Source organism: Botrytis deweyae (assembly GCF_014898535.1).
Source record: "Botrytis deweyae strain B1 chromosome Unknown BDEW_021, whole genome shotgun sequence".
NCBI lineage: Eukaryota > Fungi > Ascomycota > Leotiomycetes > Helotiales > Sclerotiniaceae > Botrytis > Botrytis deweyae.
In genome coordinates, this window is record NW_024066228.1 from 237,860 (window position 1) to 257,500 (window position 19,641).

The 19,641-nt window shown below is 41.3% G+C and overlaps 5 protein-coding genes across 5 annotated transcripts in view; 3 read left to right on the forward strand and 2 right to left on the reverse strand.

Moving 5' to 3' along the window:
* Positions 1 to 7,546: 7,546 nt before the first annotated feature.
* EAE98_008225 (uncharacterized protein) lies at positions 7,547 to 10,255 on the reverse strand (the record flags this gene model as incomplete). The annotated part of the gene is made up of 5 exons (XM_038955848.1): positions 7,547 to 7,835; positions 7,925 to 9,467; positions 9,521 to 9,852; positions 9,905 to 9,941; positions 10,249 to 10,255. 5 exons carry the CDS (start codon positions 10,253 to 10,255, stop codon positions 7,547 to 7,549), a joined length of 2,208 nt encoding a protein of 735 aa, XP_038807714.1.
* Positions 10,256 to 10,892: 637 nt separating this feature from the next.
* EAE98_008226 (uncharacterized protein) lies at positions 10,893 to 12,476 on the forward strand (the record flags this gene model as incomplete). Its single annotated transcript, XM_038955849.1, has 8 exons — positions 10,893 to 11,063; positions 11,118 to 11,177; positions 11,237 to 11,290; positions 11,346 to 11,362; positions 11,423 to 11,573; positions 11,666 to 11,843; positions 11,901 to 12,017; positions 12,163 to 12,476. 8 exons carry the CDS (start codon positions 10,893 to 10,895, stop codon positions 12,474 to 12,476), a joined length of 1,062 nt encoding a protein of 353 aa, XP_038807715.1.
* A 293-nt stretch (positions 12,477 to 12,769) lies between these two features.
* EAE98_008227 (uncharacterized protein) lies at positions 12,770 to 14,188 on the reverse strand (the record flags this gene model as incomplete). Its single annotated transcript, XM_038955850.1, has 2 exons — positions 12,770 to 14,097; positions 14,155 to 14,188. 2 exons carry the CDS (start codon positions 14,186 to 14,188, stop codon positions 12,770 to 12,772), a joined length of 1,362 nt encoding a protein of 453 aa, XP_038807716.1.
* A 678-nt stretch (positions 14,189 to 14,866) lies between these two features.
* On the forward strand, positions 14,867 to 16,518 carry EAE98_008228 (uncharacterized protein; the record flags this gene model as incomplete). Its single annotated transcript, XM_038955851.1, has 4 exons — positions 14,867 to 15,107; positions 15,171 to 15,427; positions 15,486 to 15,665; positions 15,715 to 16,518. The coding sequence occupies 4 exons, from the start codon at positions 14,867 to 14,869 to the stop codon at positions 16,516 to 16,518; spliced, it is 1,482 nt and encodes a 493-aa protein (XP_038807717.1).
* A 1,392-nt stretch (positions 16,519 to 17,910) lies between these two features.
* EAE98_008229 (uncharacterized protein) overlaps positions 17,911 to 19,641 on the forward strand; it is a gene marked incomplete at both ends in the record, with an annotated part of 2,540 nt that continues 809 nt past the window's right edge. The window contains 3 exons of the mRNA XM_038955852.1: positions 17,911 to 18,055; positions 18,108 to 18,447; positions 18,495 to 19,614. Coding sequence (XP_038807718.1) covers positions 17,911 to 18,055; positions 18,108 to 18,447; positions 18,495 to 19,614 — 1,605 coding nt within the window. The remainder of the gene's footprint in view (positions 18,056 to 18,107; positions 18,448 to 18,494; positions 19,615 to 19,641) is intronic.

Below are 19,641 nucleotides of genomic sequence, written 5' to 3' on the forward strand. Positions count from 1 at the left end.
AATGAGTTTGTGGATAGGAGAGATATTGTATTTGAGGAGATTCCAAATAAATATATAAATATATTCAATTTGCTTATTAATCAATATCCTATTCTGCCCTTTAAGCTTTCTAGTATTAATATCATTAGCTCGATAATTACATATATATTGTACTATCTTTTTGAATTACTCATAATAATAATCAAACTTTTATATTCTATATATAACACGGATAGGTTTTGTAGAATAATTCAAATAATATTGAATAGCTTTATTATATCTCGATTTTTCTTCACTTAATATAAATGATATTATTAATAAAGTATAAAAAACAGTTTTTTATTAATTTTAATAAAGTATTCGATGGTTGTAGTGTATTAAATTCAGTATAATATGATATTCTATAGTTGAGTGGGGATATTTGCTTTCCGGGGATATTCGCTTTCCCCGACTAGGAACTAGTCGGCCGCTTATGAGAGCCGACTATTATACCAAATAAATTTTAATCTTAAATTCTAATTGAATAGTTTTTATATTGATAAAGTTTTTGATATTCTTATTTATGTACAGATTACATTTCCCGGCCGCAGCTGGCACCTTAGGGGATAGTGAGTTAGAGTTCACCAATGCAATTCCTAAGAAAAGATCGTTTAGATTTTTGTGACACAGCAAGCTTGATGAATAAGCGCGCTATCAAGGACCCCAAGACTCCCAATCATATCACGTCAATAAAAATGCAGATTTCAGGCATAGATTCATCATGGGAGCAGACAGAGTCGCAATGAGTTACCTCGGAAGGGCCGATATGAAGTAGCATGAAGGAAACTGGCGGTGAAAATTTTAAGACCTGCATGGAGGTTTTTGGTGGTTGTTGGTGGCAGGGGGGTGGAAGCTCGCTAAGGATCTTTTGTCGTTGATTAACTGGTCCCGACAGTTTGGTGAATACGGCCGCACTATTGCATGTGGTGCAAATTATATTTATTTGATCAGCGCAAGATTTGATCAGTGCAAGGATGATTCTTTTACCAAATCGGGTATGTGTCATCCGACTTGTCCGGTAGACGCCAGGTGCTGACGTCTACCATGTCCAGATGCTTTCAATCGGATTTTAGCGAGGAGGAATTACAGCTTACAGATAAACTTGGTTATACCGGACTGAAATTTTCGACCAATCAAATCCGGTATATCCATGATTTTGGTATAAAAAATGGTGATCCAAGCTTCATAACCAAAATTTATATCTAATTTCAGCTCCAAACCCCGATATTTTCGAAAAATATTATGTGATTATAGCTAATCAAGCTTACTCATCTAAAATTCAGCTTATTCAGCCAAATCTCCCACCAAAATTTATATCAGATTCGTGAAAAAAGTGTCCGGTATATCGGTTTTGCCCAAAAATCCGGTATTCCTATATAAAAAGTAGTCAAATCAGGAAATTATTCCGGTATATCCAAGATTCCGGTATATCCCAGTCCGGTATAGCCAAGTTTTTCTGTACCATCTCCGCTTGAACAAGCCGGCTAGGTGCATTGACCCACGCACGTATGGTTCAAGTCCATCAGCTTCTTTCCGTTCTTGGCACACACCTCCGGGACAATAATTTGCTGACGGAATACCTTTGACCCTTGAATCATGCAAGCAATTCCCTTTGCGCCATTGTTCGTGGAGATTCTTATCTGTCTTCATCTTGACCCCTGATATTCTTGAGATCCCTGCTCATTGTCCAGAACAAAAATAGAGCGCGATTTTACTACAGAATAGGAAGGTCAATATACGTCTGCGCGAGTGTTCATTGGATCCAAAATCGACATCCTTTCTTTACCTTGCAAGCAAAAACATCAAAAACATATTTACAATAAATATTACTTGACTTTTAACCAGAATCATGGCACCAATCGTCAAATAAGTCACCACTCAAGCCGAATTCAGCGCTGTCGTTGATTGTTTCTGGGACTCCAACTATGATCCCTATACCTACTTCATGAATATCTTTTTCCCAATTTCCAAGGCAACCGAAGAGGAATACGCCAAAGCTGTTGCCGAGTCCAAGGTCAGACTCTGGTCTTATCACGAGCAAGATCCTACCAGCCACTGGATGTCATATACGAGCGGAGAAGATTTGTAATCATCGTTACAGCCGGTGCTCAGTACTTTATCAGAGATACTGAAGTGCTTCTCTACTTTAGTGAGAGGTTATTCCGTTTATTGCATCTTCTTTTTTCGTTGTTCAACAGAGGTTAGAAATCCATGCAAAAAAAAATCTATTTTTGGGCTAGCTTTGATGGTTAATCACGTGTCGTGTCAAAGTGGAAAGTCGTCGAGGTCGTTCCGTAGGTGCGCGGTTGGGGTCTCCTCCTGACCACTGGGCCCATCTTAACACGATATATCCGCTGCTACTCTCAGCCATTTAAAGCTGTCAGTGTAGCTCTCATACTAGTTTCGAGAAGTTTCGGCGAGTATTCCTTGATTTGTGAATATTTCTGCCATAGCAGTTTGTCTGCTCTACCATGTTACCCTTGATGAGTGTCATTCAGGGAACTCTAGATTATTTCCTGGTGCAGCTGAGAGGTATGCAAGCTTTTCGCGGATATACTAATATTCCAATTACCAAGCCGTGGTCTCTCATTTGTTCTATCGTAAAGGAAGAGGCACAGTCGCGTGGAAATTAAGCGATATTCGTGAAGATTCTAAATTTAATTTCTGTCAGTGCTTTTGTTGCATAAGAAGCACTTCTCATCATAGGGTATCCTGATCACTGTAGTCATTATTGAATTGTTGGTATTTTAACCTTCTTTTTCCAACACATCACTGGGTAGTGACAATGTCACTCACAGATAGGCTTCAAACGTATGAGTACTCAATAAAAACTGCGGTATCGGCGGAACTCCGTGATCTCAACGAACCAGATGCGACGTACCTGGCGAGGATTGGTAAACAGCAAGTGACAAAATTATAGTCTGCTTCAATTCAACTGAATGCCTGAAACTGATCATAGTAGCGGAACTTTGATTTGGTGAGTATGATTGGATTGGCATGCACTTTGATGTCAACTTGGGATGGGGTGCTCATGTAAGTCATTGATCTTACAGCTCTGTGTATTATCTTGATTTAACTATGCTTCCAGAGTCTTTGCGCTTGGATACGAAAAGTTAGGCAAAGTTTTATATTTGATGTTGTATTGATCTCTCAAGCTAATGATCACTGTCGTAGTGGAGGCACTGCTTGTCTCATATATGGATTCCTTTACATTTAGGTAGGTAAGATCTTACATTATCAGTCTTTGGGGTCATGGAGGAATTGGCACCAATGCTATCTACAGCTGGAGAACAATATTATTGGGTATATTTATTAGCCCCTTCGGAGAGCAAGAATTTCATGAGTTGTGTACAGGTAAGTTCCCAAGTTTGAATTTGAATCGTAACTCTGCTAAAGAGTGACCAGGATGGTTCACTTGTATCGATTGGTTGGCAAGCGTTGCAACATCAAGTCTATTTTGCAGAAGTTTGATCCAAGCATTGGTAGTTCAGAACAATGTGGATTATATCCTAAAGATTTATCAGGTAACACCAATTCTCTGGCTCGTAATAATCCTCGCAGTTCTCGTTAAGGTGTTCGTTAACGCAGCACTACCTTGTAGTGACAGAATCCGTAGTTGACAAAGTAATCGCTTTGTTGACTACCTAGGTATTTAATAATGTATTTAAAAAATTATTTTCAAGGTATTAATTAAATTAATTTCAATTTTGTATTTAATGAATTTCTTGAATTTCAAGTTTGGAAGTAATAAAAGTAATGAATAAATCTCTCTTTAGACTTTTCGGTTAATACCTTTCATCTACCCTTTAATTTTTATACTCGCTTTCCCGCTCGCCCTTCTTCCTCCTCTTTAGTCTTTATTCACCTCTTTAATCTCCTTCCAGTTCCTACATATATCCTTCCGTTCATTTGCTCTACAACTTTGATATTCAAAATCTCTAAAACCCTTAAACGCTCACTTTATTAATAATATATAAAACATTAATATTGTAATATATATATTAAAAATTCATATAGGGAGGTATTTATGTTGAATTTCTTTTTATATCTAGATATTAATTTTGCCACCACAGGGACTACCCACGCTTGAAGGCTTTATCCTCATGATCCACATTGTTGGAAGTTTTACCGTGCTCATTCCTCTGGTATAACTTGGGCCTTGAGGAGACGCGAAACAAATCTTCACGACTTTCATAAATGGCGGAGAGTGGCCTACAGGCGGACTATCATTTTTCATTGGGAAATGCTGTTGCTTTCCTCGGATTTGATGGGGCCGTTCATGTATGTCAAAACAATATCCCTAACTCTCGACTCACACGCAATATTAACTGACGTAAATCCACAGATGTCTGAAGAAATTAAAAATCCTCGCATAAAAGTTTCCCGAGCCATGATCGCAAGCATTATGGTTAATGGCGTTCTTGCTTTTGGTATGCTTATTGCAAATCTGTTCTGTGCAGGCGACTTGACCGCAGCCTTTGAGAGTCCTACTGGGTATCCTTTCATAGAGATCTTCACACAGGCAGCAGGGGATCGAGGCGTCCCCTTCTGGTGTAACATAAGCCGAGTAAGTTCTTCGAGAAATTCTTCATCAACATTCTTTGAACCACGTGTAATATATATCATTACTTTCGCTCTTCTGTTCTATTCTACGCGACTGCTACAGCACTATCTGAATCACTACTTTGTGCTACGGCTGATCCGTCTCAGCTCCGAATCACCTGAAAAGCCACTCCATATCAGCCGACTAATTAGACGGACGGCTTCCACTCAGGGACCAATTAACGAGGAGCATCGAATCAGAAAAAGTGCGCGAAAAATGAGAGGATCGCTTCAGAGCATCCGCGAACCTATGGATGACCTTAGCCGATGAAGAAGCTCGTGCGATCGAGTGAAAAGATTGTCGTCATTAGCGGGGCTGGCATCTCTGTCAGTGCAGGCTGTGAGTTGAAGTTGGTTTATAAGTCCCTTCATCGATACTTCTTACTTACCTAGTTCCTACCTTTGAGGGTATGCGGAAATCCAAACAGACCTCGTTCAACCGCTCTCTCTCCTTCTCTTTCAGAGAGATGATCAGCTTCTAGTCCACAGTCCGTGGCATGTGTGAACGCCTGCATTCGGATTTGACCGAGCCTTCACATCTCCTCGAGGTTATGGAAGAGCTTGCGTGGACTCGCTATAATTTCAGCACTGTACACAGAATATTGATTGCGTCGAGCGCATGTTACCTGATCTCGACGCTAAGATGATATGCCTCTATAGTCGAGTTGATCAAGCCCTGTTGATTCGATCACTTGCAGACGTGAGACAATAATCGTGATCTATGAGTGACTTTGAAAGATAGGGATTGGTATAATGTATCAGTGAATAAATCAGACAGTGATGAGCTCTTCATCAAAACTTCATGTATCACCTGCGTACATTCTCCTAAATTGTCCAAGCCCTCTTTGATATCAATGCACGATTGTTCATATTGAACTAGAAATTCATAGCTCATTGTCTAAAATGGGTTCAGACAATCAAGATTCATTGTGCCCCTTGAACTAAAGGATTCGAATCCTATCATTCGAGTTGCATTGAATCATTAGAGTGCGGGAAAATGACGCCCATTGTGTTCCGTACAATATACCTTGTATAAAGAAATATGATAGATTAGATTGGTTTTTGTAATGCTTTTTTAATCATTCTATTTATAAATAGAAATCTTGATTTCAAATTATAGTTTTCTAAAAAAATTTTAAAAACAATGAAGATCAGAAATTAATATATATTATCTTTTTTAAAGTTTTGAAATAGAAATAATATTAAAAAGATTTTATATTAAAAATTAAATGTAATTATATAATTAAATTCTAAGTATCCTAATATTCTGATTGGTTATTAAGACACCTGTTAAGCGAGGGCGCTGAATGTTCGTATTCTACGGGATAGGTGAAAGACCGCTATGTTCACTTGTGCAATAGTCGGAAATAAAACCATCTTTGTATCTGTTAACACCAACATAGAAAAAGACAATGACTGACAATCACAGAGCATCAGAAAGGTTCGTGTAGAAATTATGAACGAATATCTCAAGGCTCTCTTACGTACATGGAGTCATGATAACATGGTGAGGATGAGGTATAACATTATGATTGAACAATAAAGCGATGCTTATGGTACCATAGTTAATACAATCCATCCATGAGGCATTCGATATTGCATGAATCCCATTTCTAAAACGATTTGTAGATAGATATACTCTCCTAAGAGTACCTATTGATAGATACATACTTCAGAACGACACAGTTTCAATTCCACCACTTCATCTCAATAAACTTCAAAGACCTACCCAGTATCCAAACTCCTATATCACAATGCACCAACCTCATTCTCAAGCGAGCTTTCTGGAAGCATTAAAATGAATCCATATCCTTAATACCTACCACAATGCTCTTCGTACCAATTATTCTACATGTGCCAGTCCCACTTTCTTAACATCGTAGCTTAGCATCCATACGAATCCGGATATCAATCAATCCCTGCACTCCTACACCACGTGCGGCTTTTGCAAGAAAAAGAAAAGAAAGAAAAAGAAGAAAAAAGTACAAGCTCATCACACGCTTAAGCTGCTCCAGATGCTCAAAGTACTGGAGGAGGTATAGGCACTCAAGGAAATACAGACACTCAGGGAAGGGGCTCAACTCAAGCTTCCCCCAATATAGAACTCAACCTCTACGTACGCGAAAAAACAGGCGGAAATTGAGTACTCTTTTAAAGGTCATTTTTAATAGATTATAAATTCATTTCAAATTAAATATTCAAATTTGAAAAAACCAAACGAAAATTTGAGTCTTTTTTATATCGATATATAGTCTTTTTATTATTTAATATTATATTGAGAAGAGATCTTAGTTATTGAAGTTCTTTCGAATGGTGGTCAATTCCCGCCTGTTTTTTTGCTTACGTAGAGTCAACCCACTGAACACTAACCCGTGAACATCGGTGCCAACAAAATCTGGAAGCACACGACAAGACTTCCTTCCCCCTTGAACCAAGAGCTGACACTAGGCCTTCGCAGCTTACAGAACAGGGACTGTGAAATTAAAAGAAAGTGGATTGATTAATCTATCATCACAACCTGAAGGAATATGCCAACAAGATGTAAAGCATAGATACGAGCCTTGAGCTACGAGTACTCGGTAAATCTGCATTTTCCAGACGTAGAACTTTCCTCGCCTAGATTGAAAGGACGCAGTCATGAAAAGTGGATTACATGGGGTTGACGATGTTTTATTCTTCTGGCCTCTAGCTACTAACCTTTCCCCTTCACCATCCATAAGGTAGTTTTAAATAGCAGATAGTGTGTTGTCACGTTGACTTGAGATATGCCTGCCCATCCATTCCATTCAAACCATCTCCGTCGTCACATTCAACTCATCATTATCCATAATCCGACGTCCTTCCACACCTCCAAACCCCATCACACCAGAACGAAGTTCATCATGCCAGAAGTAATATCACCACCGCCCAACCCCTATGCCTTCATTCATCTTCTCGCATCGAGATATGCCTTTGCATCATCCCATGTCTTCTTCTCAGCCTCCTTCATCTCTGCATCGGACAAAGTCTTGACTCCCTTATACAAAGCATCAAAGAAACCAAATGCAACATCAAGATCCTCTACAAAATTGATTGCGTAAGGAATATATTGATTAGCATATCTCGTTACTCTTTTCTCCTTGTCCTCTTTCAATGATTCGGGGTTGACACAGTCATCGAGGTAAGTTTTGACGGCGATTCCGAAAGCGATATCAATATCATTATCAAATGGGAGACTATTCCAAAGATTGTTAGTGACTTGACAACTTCAGAAGTTGATGATCAACTAAGAGGGTGATTGAAAGGAATGAAAAAAATAACGTACCTGCGACCTAACCCTTGATATTGCTTAACATCACGGGCAACTTGACCACTCAAAAGCATCGAGGCGACAATGGCTTCAATTAGATCTCTATCTGTTTCCCGAATAGATTTGATGATTGAATGATATGAAAGGAAATTCTTGCTTAAAGGACCAGTATAACCGATTGGGGAGTGTCTGACTTTCAGAAGACAGGCAACCCGACTTATGAGCATACAGTTTGCTTTGTCTTCCTCTTCGCCTCGCAGTGGCCCTCCAATCAATTCAGGGTGATGGTCACGATTGTGGAGATTTTGGAAACGAATGAGCTCGAATGCCACGAATGCTGCTTCCTCAATAAAGTGAACATCCTTATGTTTCTCGGAAATAGGTTGGATGGCTTTCAAAGTAGTGGCTAATGCTTTTCCCCAACTTGTAAGCTCGTGTTGATCGTTGATGTAGCCTCTGAGATGAAGTAGACGCCATAAAGAATTGGAAAGAATCTCTGCCTTCGAGGAAAGACCAGTAGTCTTTCCTTTGCCGATAGTTTTAGCAGGAAGGTCCTTGTTATCAAGTAATGATATCGCGGCAAAAGATAAGGTTCCTGCTTGTAATGATTTTGCTTCCAATTTCTTTAATTCAGAATCCTTTAAACCCCATACATCAACTAAGTTATTAGTCTGTGGTTGTAAGCGTCTATGATTTAATGACGGCTTATTTTCATCATCGAACCATAAGCGCATAGTGATATCCTTGTAGAGAAAACCACGATGCATTCGGGGAGCAATGAGGGCTGCAGAAGTCTCTTTGAGTGGCAAAAGAGATTCTGTAACTAGCTTTCGATATTCAGGTGATACAAAGCCATCAAGAGTTGGAAGAACATGGTATTCGAGAGAGTTGAAAGTGTTCATAAGACGCGAACTGATCACATCTTTTTGAAGATAAGAGTATAACTCGGCAGGTAGTTGCAAACCAAGATATTCATGATTGTCTCCTGTCAAGTGATCAAAATCTCTGATATGGATGCTTCCATCTGTGTGCACAGTAACACAATGCTTGATACCCATCTTTGCCTTTCGGTACTTGTCAAGCCAATCTCTATCTTGCAAACTTAAGATATCGTTGAAAGCCGTGCAAGTCGCACTAACCGACTTTTCCGAAGTTCTCAGTAGGTTGACAGCATCACCAACGGTGTAGGGTTGACGGGTGATGATAGATTGATCTTGAAGGGGAGGGAACGGTGGTAAAAATGAGGTTCCGGTCATTAATAATGCATCGGCAAGCATGTCTGGTGTAACGTTAAGCTTCTTGATAATTTCAGACCTAACGACGCCTCTTAATGATTTATTTTCCCAATCCGCTGGAGTGGGTGGGTAAATGACAGCATCCCAAATGTCATAGAGAAGTAATTCTTGAGAGCCCATAATTCCATCAATGAATTGTTCATCATGACGATCGAGGGCGGCGAGCTGAGCACAAGCACTGAAAGGAGCAGTCATGTAATCCAAGTCCCTCGCAGTAAGCACTTCCTTTAGGATATGATATAGGTCGGTGATTTGGATAGCGCCTATCTTAAATTAGTACAAATGAACGATATTGGTTAAACACTCAGACACTCACTAGCTTTGCGAAAAGCTGCGACAGCATCTGTAGGATTGCCTTGGTTGTAAATTGCCCAGGCTTGCTCTGTTTCGGGTATGGCAGACTTCAGACGGCGCATAGTCATTTCCTTCTTGCCGACAACTGATTGACCTTCAAAAACGAAGTATGGCTCCATTTCATGTTCCTTCCATTTGTCCAAATCGTTCTCGATGTGTAATTTTAATGCCATGGGTTCTCCACCCAGAGCTGCAAGTAGAGGTTCATCGGCAGGCCCTTTCAAAAGATTTGACAGGTATGCTGTAGCTTCCACACCAATTTTTGCGTTGACTAAATCGGAAAGTGGCATAGAACTGTTTGTCGCAAATTAGCAGATGGCTTCCTGCGGAATGATTGAGATCTTACACTACCCCAGCATCAATGTACGGGTCGCCAGTATTTACTGCATATGCTATATCAGTCCAATGCTCCGGAATATAGTATGCACGATCGTATGTGCTATCAACCCAGCAGACCGATGCCAACAGCGCATTTTGGATATCCTGATTATTATCGAAGGGATTTGTCGCCACGAACTCAGCTTCGGAAATTGCTTCACGGATGATTGAGCCAAGCGTATCCTCCGTTCCGCAACCCATTTTGCTTCTCGAAGTTCAGACTTTCGTAGAGGCGGAGGTGGAAGTTGAGATTTGTCTCGCGATGATTATGGTTGCGGTTGAGGTTAGAATTGAGAAGGAAATTGAACTCACGAGGCATCTTGAATTTAAATCCTGAATACTATATTCACTTGTTCTTTCCAATTATGATTCGATTCCCAAGTGCTTTCCAAAAACGAAAGATACCAAACCTTATTATATTCGTGTTGTGGCCCTCTTAGATAATATTGGAGGGGTGTTCGTGGGAAGGAACGTTGATGGTATGTAAGATCGATAATGAGTAAAGGGTGAGTTGAAGATGTTATGGGTTGGTGTAAAAGAAGGAACTACGGCTGAGTATCTTGACGGGGTATCTGAGGAGTATATTGGAGTGAGATGAGGGTATATTTCAGAAATCGAAATGAATGTACTAGATGCGCAGAGGTGGTGGTTGTGTCTTCCCAAATATAATTTTGAAATTGAAGTTCAGACCACAACCGCAGTTCGAGAAGTGTCCAAGCTCCCAAAATGATCGGTTCAAGACAACTTATTATTATTATTAGTGTCCCCGTCCTCAGCCCGTCGTGCCGTCCATCCTTTGGTCTCATCACGTGCAATTTACGATAAGGGGGGCTTCAATGATTTCTTATCAGACGGTTTTTACAAATGAATATATTTCATCCCACCCTGGAAAAGGGATAAAGGTATAAAGAAGATTCGTATCCCACTTACATTCAATCATACATCCCTCAGGAATCATGTCGTCTTCAAACGAAGGAAGCATACCAGTTATTGATATTTCAGGCTCAGTGCCTCAGTCGGAAGTTGCTAAACAACTTGTGGATGCAGCTGCAACCTTTGGTTTCGTTTACATAAAAAATCTGGGGAAAGATATCCCTGTCGATGCCATTGACAGAACATTTGAGTTGGTGAGTACGCTTTCCTCGAAATTCCGTTATCCTTATGACTAAAACATAAAGTAGTCTCGAAAGTTCTTCTCTTCTCCAATCGAAGAGAAGCTACCATGCAAAATCGCAAATAATGTATGTGATAAGTTGATTTGTATTCAGCCATGGATATATGACAGCTGATGAGGGGTTAGAATAGGGGATGGTCTGGAATGCACACCGAGAAATTGGATGAGAAGAATCAACGAGTACGTTATATCGTCAATAGAACCATTCAAGATTTCAAAACTAATAAATTTACAGGTTGGCGACTTCAAAGAGTAGCTTGCCTGTCTCCTACAACCCGTCCATTCAAGTCCGAACTAACTCTTACCCCTTAGAGCATTCAATTTAGGCGACTTTGTCAATGGAAAAGCTGAACAACCACTTCCACCTTCATTATCTCCACATGAATCAGAGCTCAACGAGTTTCAACTCTACTGCCATAAGCTTTGTCTTAAACTCCTTACGCTTTTCGCCATCGGTCTCGAGGTATATATTCCAAACAGCCCTCTCGAATCAACACTCTCATTTGCCGCAAATTACTTAATCACAAGAACATCAAAAAAGCTAACTGTCCACAGATCGACCCCGCAGCTGGTGGTTCCGACTGGTTCTCCTCTAGACATCACGGGGGCACAACAGGATGCATTCTCCGTCTGCTCTACTATCCTTCCTTGCCCCCAAATTCTGACTACCAACCCGATGTCGATATCCGAGCTGGTGCTCACTCGGACTATGGATCTATTACCCTTTTATTCCGTATGCTCACCTCCTCAATTGCTATCACACCCCCAATCTAACAACTAATTCCTTCAGAACGACCCTCCCAACCAGGTCTCGAAATCCTTCCTCCTTCCTCTTCTTCAGAGCCAAAATGGACCCCAGTCCCAATCCAGCCTCCAACTACGGAGAATGACTCATCTCCACCAATCCGTAAGCATATATTTCTTCCCCCCCTAAACTTTTACGTCTTCGATCCTCCGTATCCATGTCGCTTTTTCCAAATCGCCCCCCTCTTATCCACCTCCGAAACGCATTTCCCTTTCAGAAAATGTAGCTAACCTCCACCTCACCCCAGTCGTAAACATAGGTGATCTCCTCTCGCACTGGACGAACAATCTCCTCGTCTCCACCGTCCACCGCGTCATCTTCCCCAAGTCTCTTCCAACAGAAATCGCAGATCGCTACAGCATTGCCTATTTCTGTCATCCCGTCGGCACCACCGTGTTAGAAAGTGTACCCAGTGAGCGCGTACAGAAATTTGGAGAAGCAAATGGAGAGATAGAAAGGAAGAAAGGAGAGAAAATTACAGCTGATGAACATTTGATAGGAAGATTGAAGGCTACGTATGCTGGTTTGTATGAGGAAGACAAGGGGGATAAAAAGGAATGAACGTGAGGTGTGATCTAACAGCATAGGAAGATAGTAAGTGAATATGTTCTTGAATTCTATTGCAATAGCAATTCTACCTATCAGTAAGATTCGCGCCAATAAAGGCCTTTCCTTCCGAAACGCTTGTATAATACAATTGATGGAATCGTTGCGAAGACGATGCCGATCTATATCCCATGAGATACCAAACTTGAGTTTTTGCTTTCTTCCGGCAAGGTGACAACCCACACCTTAAAACAACCAAACTTTGAGTTATTCGCAATGCTAGCATAATCTGCCTCCAACCATTCGCTCTATGCGTCAGCCTTTTCTTCCTTGATCTCAGTGGTCTCATCCTTTTCTTCCTTGCTCTCGGTCGTCTCATCCTTTTCTTCCTTGATCTCAGTGGTCTCATCCTTTATTTCCGCCTCCGCAGCAGGTTTTTCTTCTACAGGCGGCGCTGCGGCTGTTTCTGTAGCACTCTCCGCACCAGTCTCTGTCTTTGTAACCTTTTCTGCATTCGACAACGCATTCCATTCATCTAGATACTTCTCAACCTGTGGTCCCCAGACCTCCTCTCCCTTTTCCAAATCATCGTAATCCAAAACGTTCTTACCCAATTCAAACTGTCCCTGTCTGACCCTAACCAAACTAGTCATCAATCCCGCTGATCCCAAATCTGCGCCGAGATCATGGCATAATGATCGGACGTAGAAACCAGATGATACAGTCATGCGGATTTTGGCCGCTGGGGGTCCTTTCTTGACGTCTTCTTTGGAGGGAATAGATTGATCTTCAATTGGAGTTTTGTCAGAAGAAAGACCTCCTGACATCATTGCATCTTCCTTTTTCTCTTCGGCTTCCTCCTTGGCTTTCTTGGTCGGCTTTTCCAAAACTAAGTCATCTTGATCATCACCCATTTTTCTCTTCCTACTTTCGAAATCTTCCAGCGCCCTCTCATTCTCTGCCTCCTTTCCATTACTTGCTGGCTCAGCTCGCTCCTGCTTCCATAACTTTGCTGCAACATTGACTTCCGCATAACCCGCTTCTTCAGTTGGCGCCTTCCATTGATGTTCACCACCTTCATACCACTCCAGCAATTCCAGCTCCGAGACATCAACGGGTCTCCTTTCAATTTCTTTGGGGATTTCCTTTCCCTCGCGCGCATATTCGTAAAGAGGCTTTCCATTCATTTTCAAAGCCGAAAACAACGGTGGAAGTTGCATAAATTTTCCACGATATTTAGCAAGTCCTTTCTCGACCATTTCTCTCGTAATGTGCTCATAAGGAGCTCTCTTCAACAATTTCCCATCTTTATCATATGTATCTGTCGCAGCACCAAATAATACAGTTGTCTCGTAAGTCTTAGTACAGAGAAGGAAATTGCTCAATTCTTTTGTGCCTTTTCCAACTCCCGCAATAAGGACTCCAGTAGCCAACGGATCTAAAGTTCCTCCATGACCAATCTTGACCTGAACTCTCTTACCCGACTTCCTGCGTCTTTGTTTTTGGTTGTGCCATTCGTTTTCTCGGTTTCTAGTTTCTATTTGAATGTAAGGTGCGAATAGTTCGGAAGGATTGAAATGGTGTTGAAGATCGCGAACGATTTGAGCGGAAGAACGACCAGTGGGTTTATTAATGGCTGCGGGGTTCTGTCAATTATTTTGATCAATTGAAAATAGGAAAGAGCGATTCATACCGAAAACGCCTTCCATAACCTTTCCTTTCGTCATTGTCCACCAGGCACGTCTGGACATCTGCTAGTGTTTAGGTTGTGATGGATGGTAATAGATATCTGTTGGTCGATATGGAGTGGAGTTTATTTCGATTCTCCAGCTTTTTTTTGTGCCATGGAAGTTGCTGCAGAGTCTTAGCTTGGCATCCTTATCTCCATGTGACATGTGATTTGAGCTTTATCCTGAGACAATATTTTTTATTTTTAGTCTTGAGAAGTAGAGGAGATGTTTGTTTGATCACATAAAAAGACTGTAACAGTTATTCTAGGAAAGAGATTTCCTTGAGAGCAAGCAGATACTTTTTCATCAAAACTTATCTTCGAAAACCAGCAGGTCAGCAATGTACTCCATAACCATCTGACTGTATGGATTTCGAGATTCATCATGAAACTCAGTCAGAACGATTATCAGGGACTTCGGAGTCGGAGTTTCATTTGGCCGACTATCATCTTTATCAACAAACACAGGCGGCCATAGCTTGCTTGAGTTTGAGGGGGTAGAAAACAAAAAAGGCTCTTTGCACTTGACCTTGTTCTCCCTTGTTCTACACAAAGACATTGTTGAAGAAAAGAGCATTTTCTCATCTGGAATCTAAGTATCACCTGCTATGAAATTGTATCGACTATTGATTGCATTATTCCCTTTTTCTTTCAACAGATATAAAGCCATAAAGCCATGAAAGCTTCCAGATCTCAAATGTTTGGCTCTGGCACACCTGGTGCTGTACTATATAAAAGTTATAACTCTTCAGGAGAAAATCTCGATAAAATGGATGTTGATGAGCCAAGGCTTGTTCTTCAAGATACGGTTGTCTATCAGAAAAACCGCAGTATTGCCAATGTATTCGATTCTGTCCTCGGTCTGGAATTGCGCGCCGAAGGTACACTTTGGGTAGAAAATGCGGAAAGATATAAATGTAAGTTCTGACTCTGGGGGATCCAATTTCCATTCATTGCATTAATACCTAATGCTCTGATAGTCAAGAAACCAAATGGTTCACATTGCCAGGTTCAATTCCAAATGTATTCTTACGAAAGGGATGAGCTTGGAGCCATCATTCTTTACGTTGAGGATTCCGCAACTAAGTGGTGGGTTGAGCTCAAACCTTCACAAAAGTATGTAGCGCACTTTACAAGCATGGTAGAAAGTGCAGAACTTAAGCACTTTGTTACCGATTACTATGAGCGTGTAATCAATAGGGAGTGTAAAGATGACTTGGGTCAATTATGCTGGGAAGTGAGTTTCAATTGCTCTCCAAAGTTGCTTCGCTCCAAAGGCTGATTCGTCATTATAGTATGGTCGTGAAGATGGCAGTGGACTGTTACAAGACGACGTTGTCGAAGTTTTGACTAAAGATGCAAATGCATTCTTTCTGTTGTCAGCTTTTCGTGAGGAAACTTGGGTCGATGGAGAGGCTCAGACTATGAGATGGTCTAGTACAGAAATCTACAAGCTCCTGAAGAAGCAATGCCCTGTACGTATCTTTATACTATGCTTCAATTCCACAAGGCTAATTTTGAAAGACCGCTTATAAGAGAGCCAATACATTCGTTTCAGTGGAACCAGAGCCAATGGCTGTCGACTCTCCTACAATTCCAGACCCTCCTCCAGCTGCTAGCAATAGTGGCGATGCACAAACCAATCAATTGGAAATGCTGATGTCGTTGATTAGCGATGAAATCGAAGATGGCACTCCTGTCAAGAAACTTACTCCCGGATCCCTTTGGAATAAGCTCTTCATTAGAGCCAAAATTCCAGATCAAGGCGACCCGGGAGCTGGACCACGTATTGCAAAGTGTATTGTCTATAAAATTGGGGGACTTCTTGCAGATCTATTAGAAAGGCGTCATCCTGATCTATTTATGGGTTCAAAGTTCATTGGTGGTCTTCGCGAATTGGGTCGTACTCGATATCCACCGTTCACCAAGCAAGTGACCACTGATCAACAATGGCAACATTATATGGATTTGGCCGAGGGTCTTTACCTTGTTCGTCGAAATAACAACCAGCATGATGAAAAAGCTGGCATCATGCCAATCCGCGGGTTTACGAAACTCCAGGTCAAGGATATCTTCACTGGAGAATTATTACCCCCTCGTCCGGTTCCACGTGTTGGAAGTGGACGCGTGGGACGTCCACCAAAGGCTCGTCCGGAAATCGAACTCTGGGATGGTGAAGATGAAGACGAGGTGGTCGAGAACTCAATTGACACTGATGTACCTCTGTCAGTAGAAACGGCATGGCAGCGTGTTTGGCAATTGGGCGGAGAGGAGAAAACTGTTGGTGGTCGTGTTATTCCAGCTCGTATCCAACGGTCCGGCTATTGATTTTTAGTGCTGCATCCAGATTGGCGTTACCATTAGCGATAGGTAGATACCCCGTGATTCGATTTTTGGAATTTAAAAAATGAATACATGATTTACTGAAGCGTTGTTCGAGCTTTACTTGTTGGTTTTCGTTGGGTTCCGTTCATTTTGTCCCTCTTTCAGTAATGATATCATCTTTGGCGATCTACTATCTCGATCTATTCCACGACATTTTGCACACTCAGCCCGAAAGCCGAGATGTCCCCGAACTTCATATTGAACTCGGGTAATGATCTTATCTTCGCACTCAGCTGGTGGCCGACTCTCACAATATTCCTTCTCAATTCTGCTAATTATCTTGGCGTAAAGAGGTTCGTTCAAATCAATTACAGCACTTTCTTTCGTCACATTAATCCCTTTTCTAACTGGAAGTCTAGGCCAGGGAAAGATTTCGGCCCAAAAATGGATTTTTGATCGTCGAACTAAGCTCTATGCTTGTCGTCCGATTGACGAATAAAAACACTCTTCTGATCTTGTCTAAATAATTTTGATGTACAAGTGTACAAGCTTATTGGAATTCCGACGGAGTTGTCTTTTGAATTTTCTGTCTGTAGTCCAGCGACAGATATCAAAGGCTGGGTCAGCAAGTGATGACCTTTAGAATTCGACAAATTCAGCTTTACTCGCGTATTATGGCTCGCAGTTACATGGCAAGGAGCTCTATGGTGCAATATAAAGCGAACCACTGAGAAATCTCGCTGATTTGTGGTTAGTCATACAGAGAGTGCATAAAGAGCTCGTAACCCTGGTTGTCTCCGTGAATGAGTTGATAAAGCTAGAGGGTGTTAAATATATTGCGATGAGTCGAAATAAATAGCTCAATATCGTCACTGAATTTAACTGCGAATAATATAGCTAATCCTACTGCGAACCATTGATTCCCCCATGGTAATTTCCTCCCTTCCATTGTAAGCGAGAGCTTAGTTCGTTTACCGCTCAAGCTTGTAGTAATGTACCACGGTTTATGATTACATCTAATTTTATCTTTCCACGATATATTTACTCGGATGTATGTCTACGTGCGTTGAATGTATTACATCATTAATTAGGTCTTTCTCCATCTTTATTAGACACGGCGGAACAATAATCAGACGATATCCGGGTACTCCCGCTGGAAGTTTACCCGGAATTAATTAATACCCGATTTTTTGCACCTGTTAGATGATCGCCAGGGTGACAAATGGGTTCGCTAAGATGCATTGTCGATCCGGCTAAATAATTCTTCAACGTACCCCTCATTTATTTACCCCCGAGATTCCAGCATGAAAATGTATATAACTATGTATAACGAGTTTTAATAAGATCATCTCAATTATTACTTGATAGTTTTGTGAGTAAGCTGTGATGCTCAAAATGCATCCAAACTTTTGGATCACGGTCTTGACCCTTTCGCATTTGTCGCTAAACGTTCAAGGCAAAAGTCTGTGGTCTACTCAACCAGCAGCTTACCAGGATATTATTAGGACAGCCTATCCTATAGGAAATGGTCAATTAGCTGGTATATACTTTAAGCAAGACCTTATTGAGTCGTTATACTAAATAAAGCACAGCACTTCCATTTGGTACGCCAGGTTCCGAACAACTTAATCTCAATAGAGATTCATTATGGAATGGTGGGCCCTTCGAGGACGCCAGCTACATTGGCGGTAATCCAAATTCCTCGGTTTCTTCCTCGCTATCAGGCGTTAGAGATTTTATCTTTCAGAACGGCACTGGAAATGTTACTGCCTTGATGGGTTCAGATGACAATTATGGAAGTTACCAAGTCCTAGGAAATTTATCCGTGTCATTACAAGGCATTTCGGGAGCTACGGAATACAAACGAAGTCTCGATTTGAATGCTGGAATTCATACTACTACTTTCAAGACTGCAAATGCTTCTTATACTACGTTAGTCGTACTTATTTCGGGACTCGGCAATTTCTAACAATTATTAGTACTGTATTTTGCTCCTACCCAGATAGTGTATGCGTTTACCAAGTCAACTCAACAACCACTCTACCTAAAATCGATGTTCTCTTCGACAATGTATTAACTGATAGCTCTTTGATCAAGTCATCTTGTTCGAAATCTTCAAAATCGGCTCTATTCAGTGGTATCACTCAAGCTGATATAGGCATGATTTACAAGACTGAGGCTCGAGTACTTGAATCCACTAAATCAGTGTCCTGTTCCAATACCACAGGTACTCTCAGCATAACACCATCTCGCGATCAAAAGTCGCTGTCTTTAGTCATCTCGGCTGGTACAAACTATGATGCTACAAAAGGTACAGCTGCAGATAATTACTCATTTAAAGGGGTAGATCCGGGTGCCTACATTTCCTCTACCATTGCAAAGGCTGCTTCGAAAACTGTTAAAACCCTCCGGAATAACCATATATCTGATTTCTCCGCTCTAATGAATACTTTCACGCTCAATCTTCCTGATCCTCTCGGATCAGCAAACAAAGAAACTGCCTCTGTAATTGCTGCATACAATGCTACAGACAACACTCACACCGATCCCTGGTTCGAAAGTCTTTTATTCGATTATGGTCGTTATCTCTTCATCTCCTCATCACGAGATAATTCTCTTCCGCCCAATCTCCAAGGAAAATGGGCATATGGTCTATCTAACGCCTGGGGTGCAGATTATCACGCCAATATCAATATTCAAATGAACCAATGGGGAGCCGTTCAAACCGGTCTCGGAGACTTGCAATCCGCATTGTGGACATACATGAGCGAAACATGGGCACCGCGCGGAGCAGAAACTGCAAAACTTCTATACAATGCACCGGGATGGGTAGTCCATGATGAAGTGAATATTTTTGGACATACGGGGATGAAAACGGGAGATGAGTATTGGGCTGATTATCCGGCGGCGGCGTCTTGGTTGATGCAACATGTGGCTGATTATTATGATTACTCGCGAGATGAGAATTGGTTGAGGGAAACGGGATATCCGTTGTTGAAAGCTGTGTCGGAATTTTGGCTTAGCCAATTGCAGAAGGATGAGTATTTCAATGATGGAACATTGGTTGTTAATCCTTGTTCTTCGCCCGAACATGGTCCTGTAAGTTTTTCTCTCTTGAATGATGGA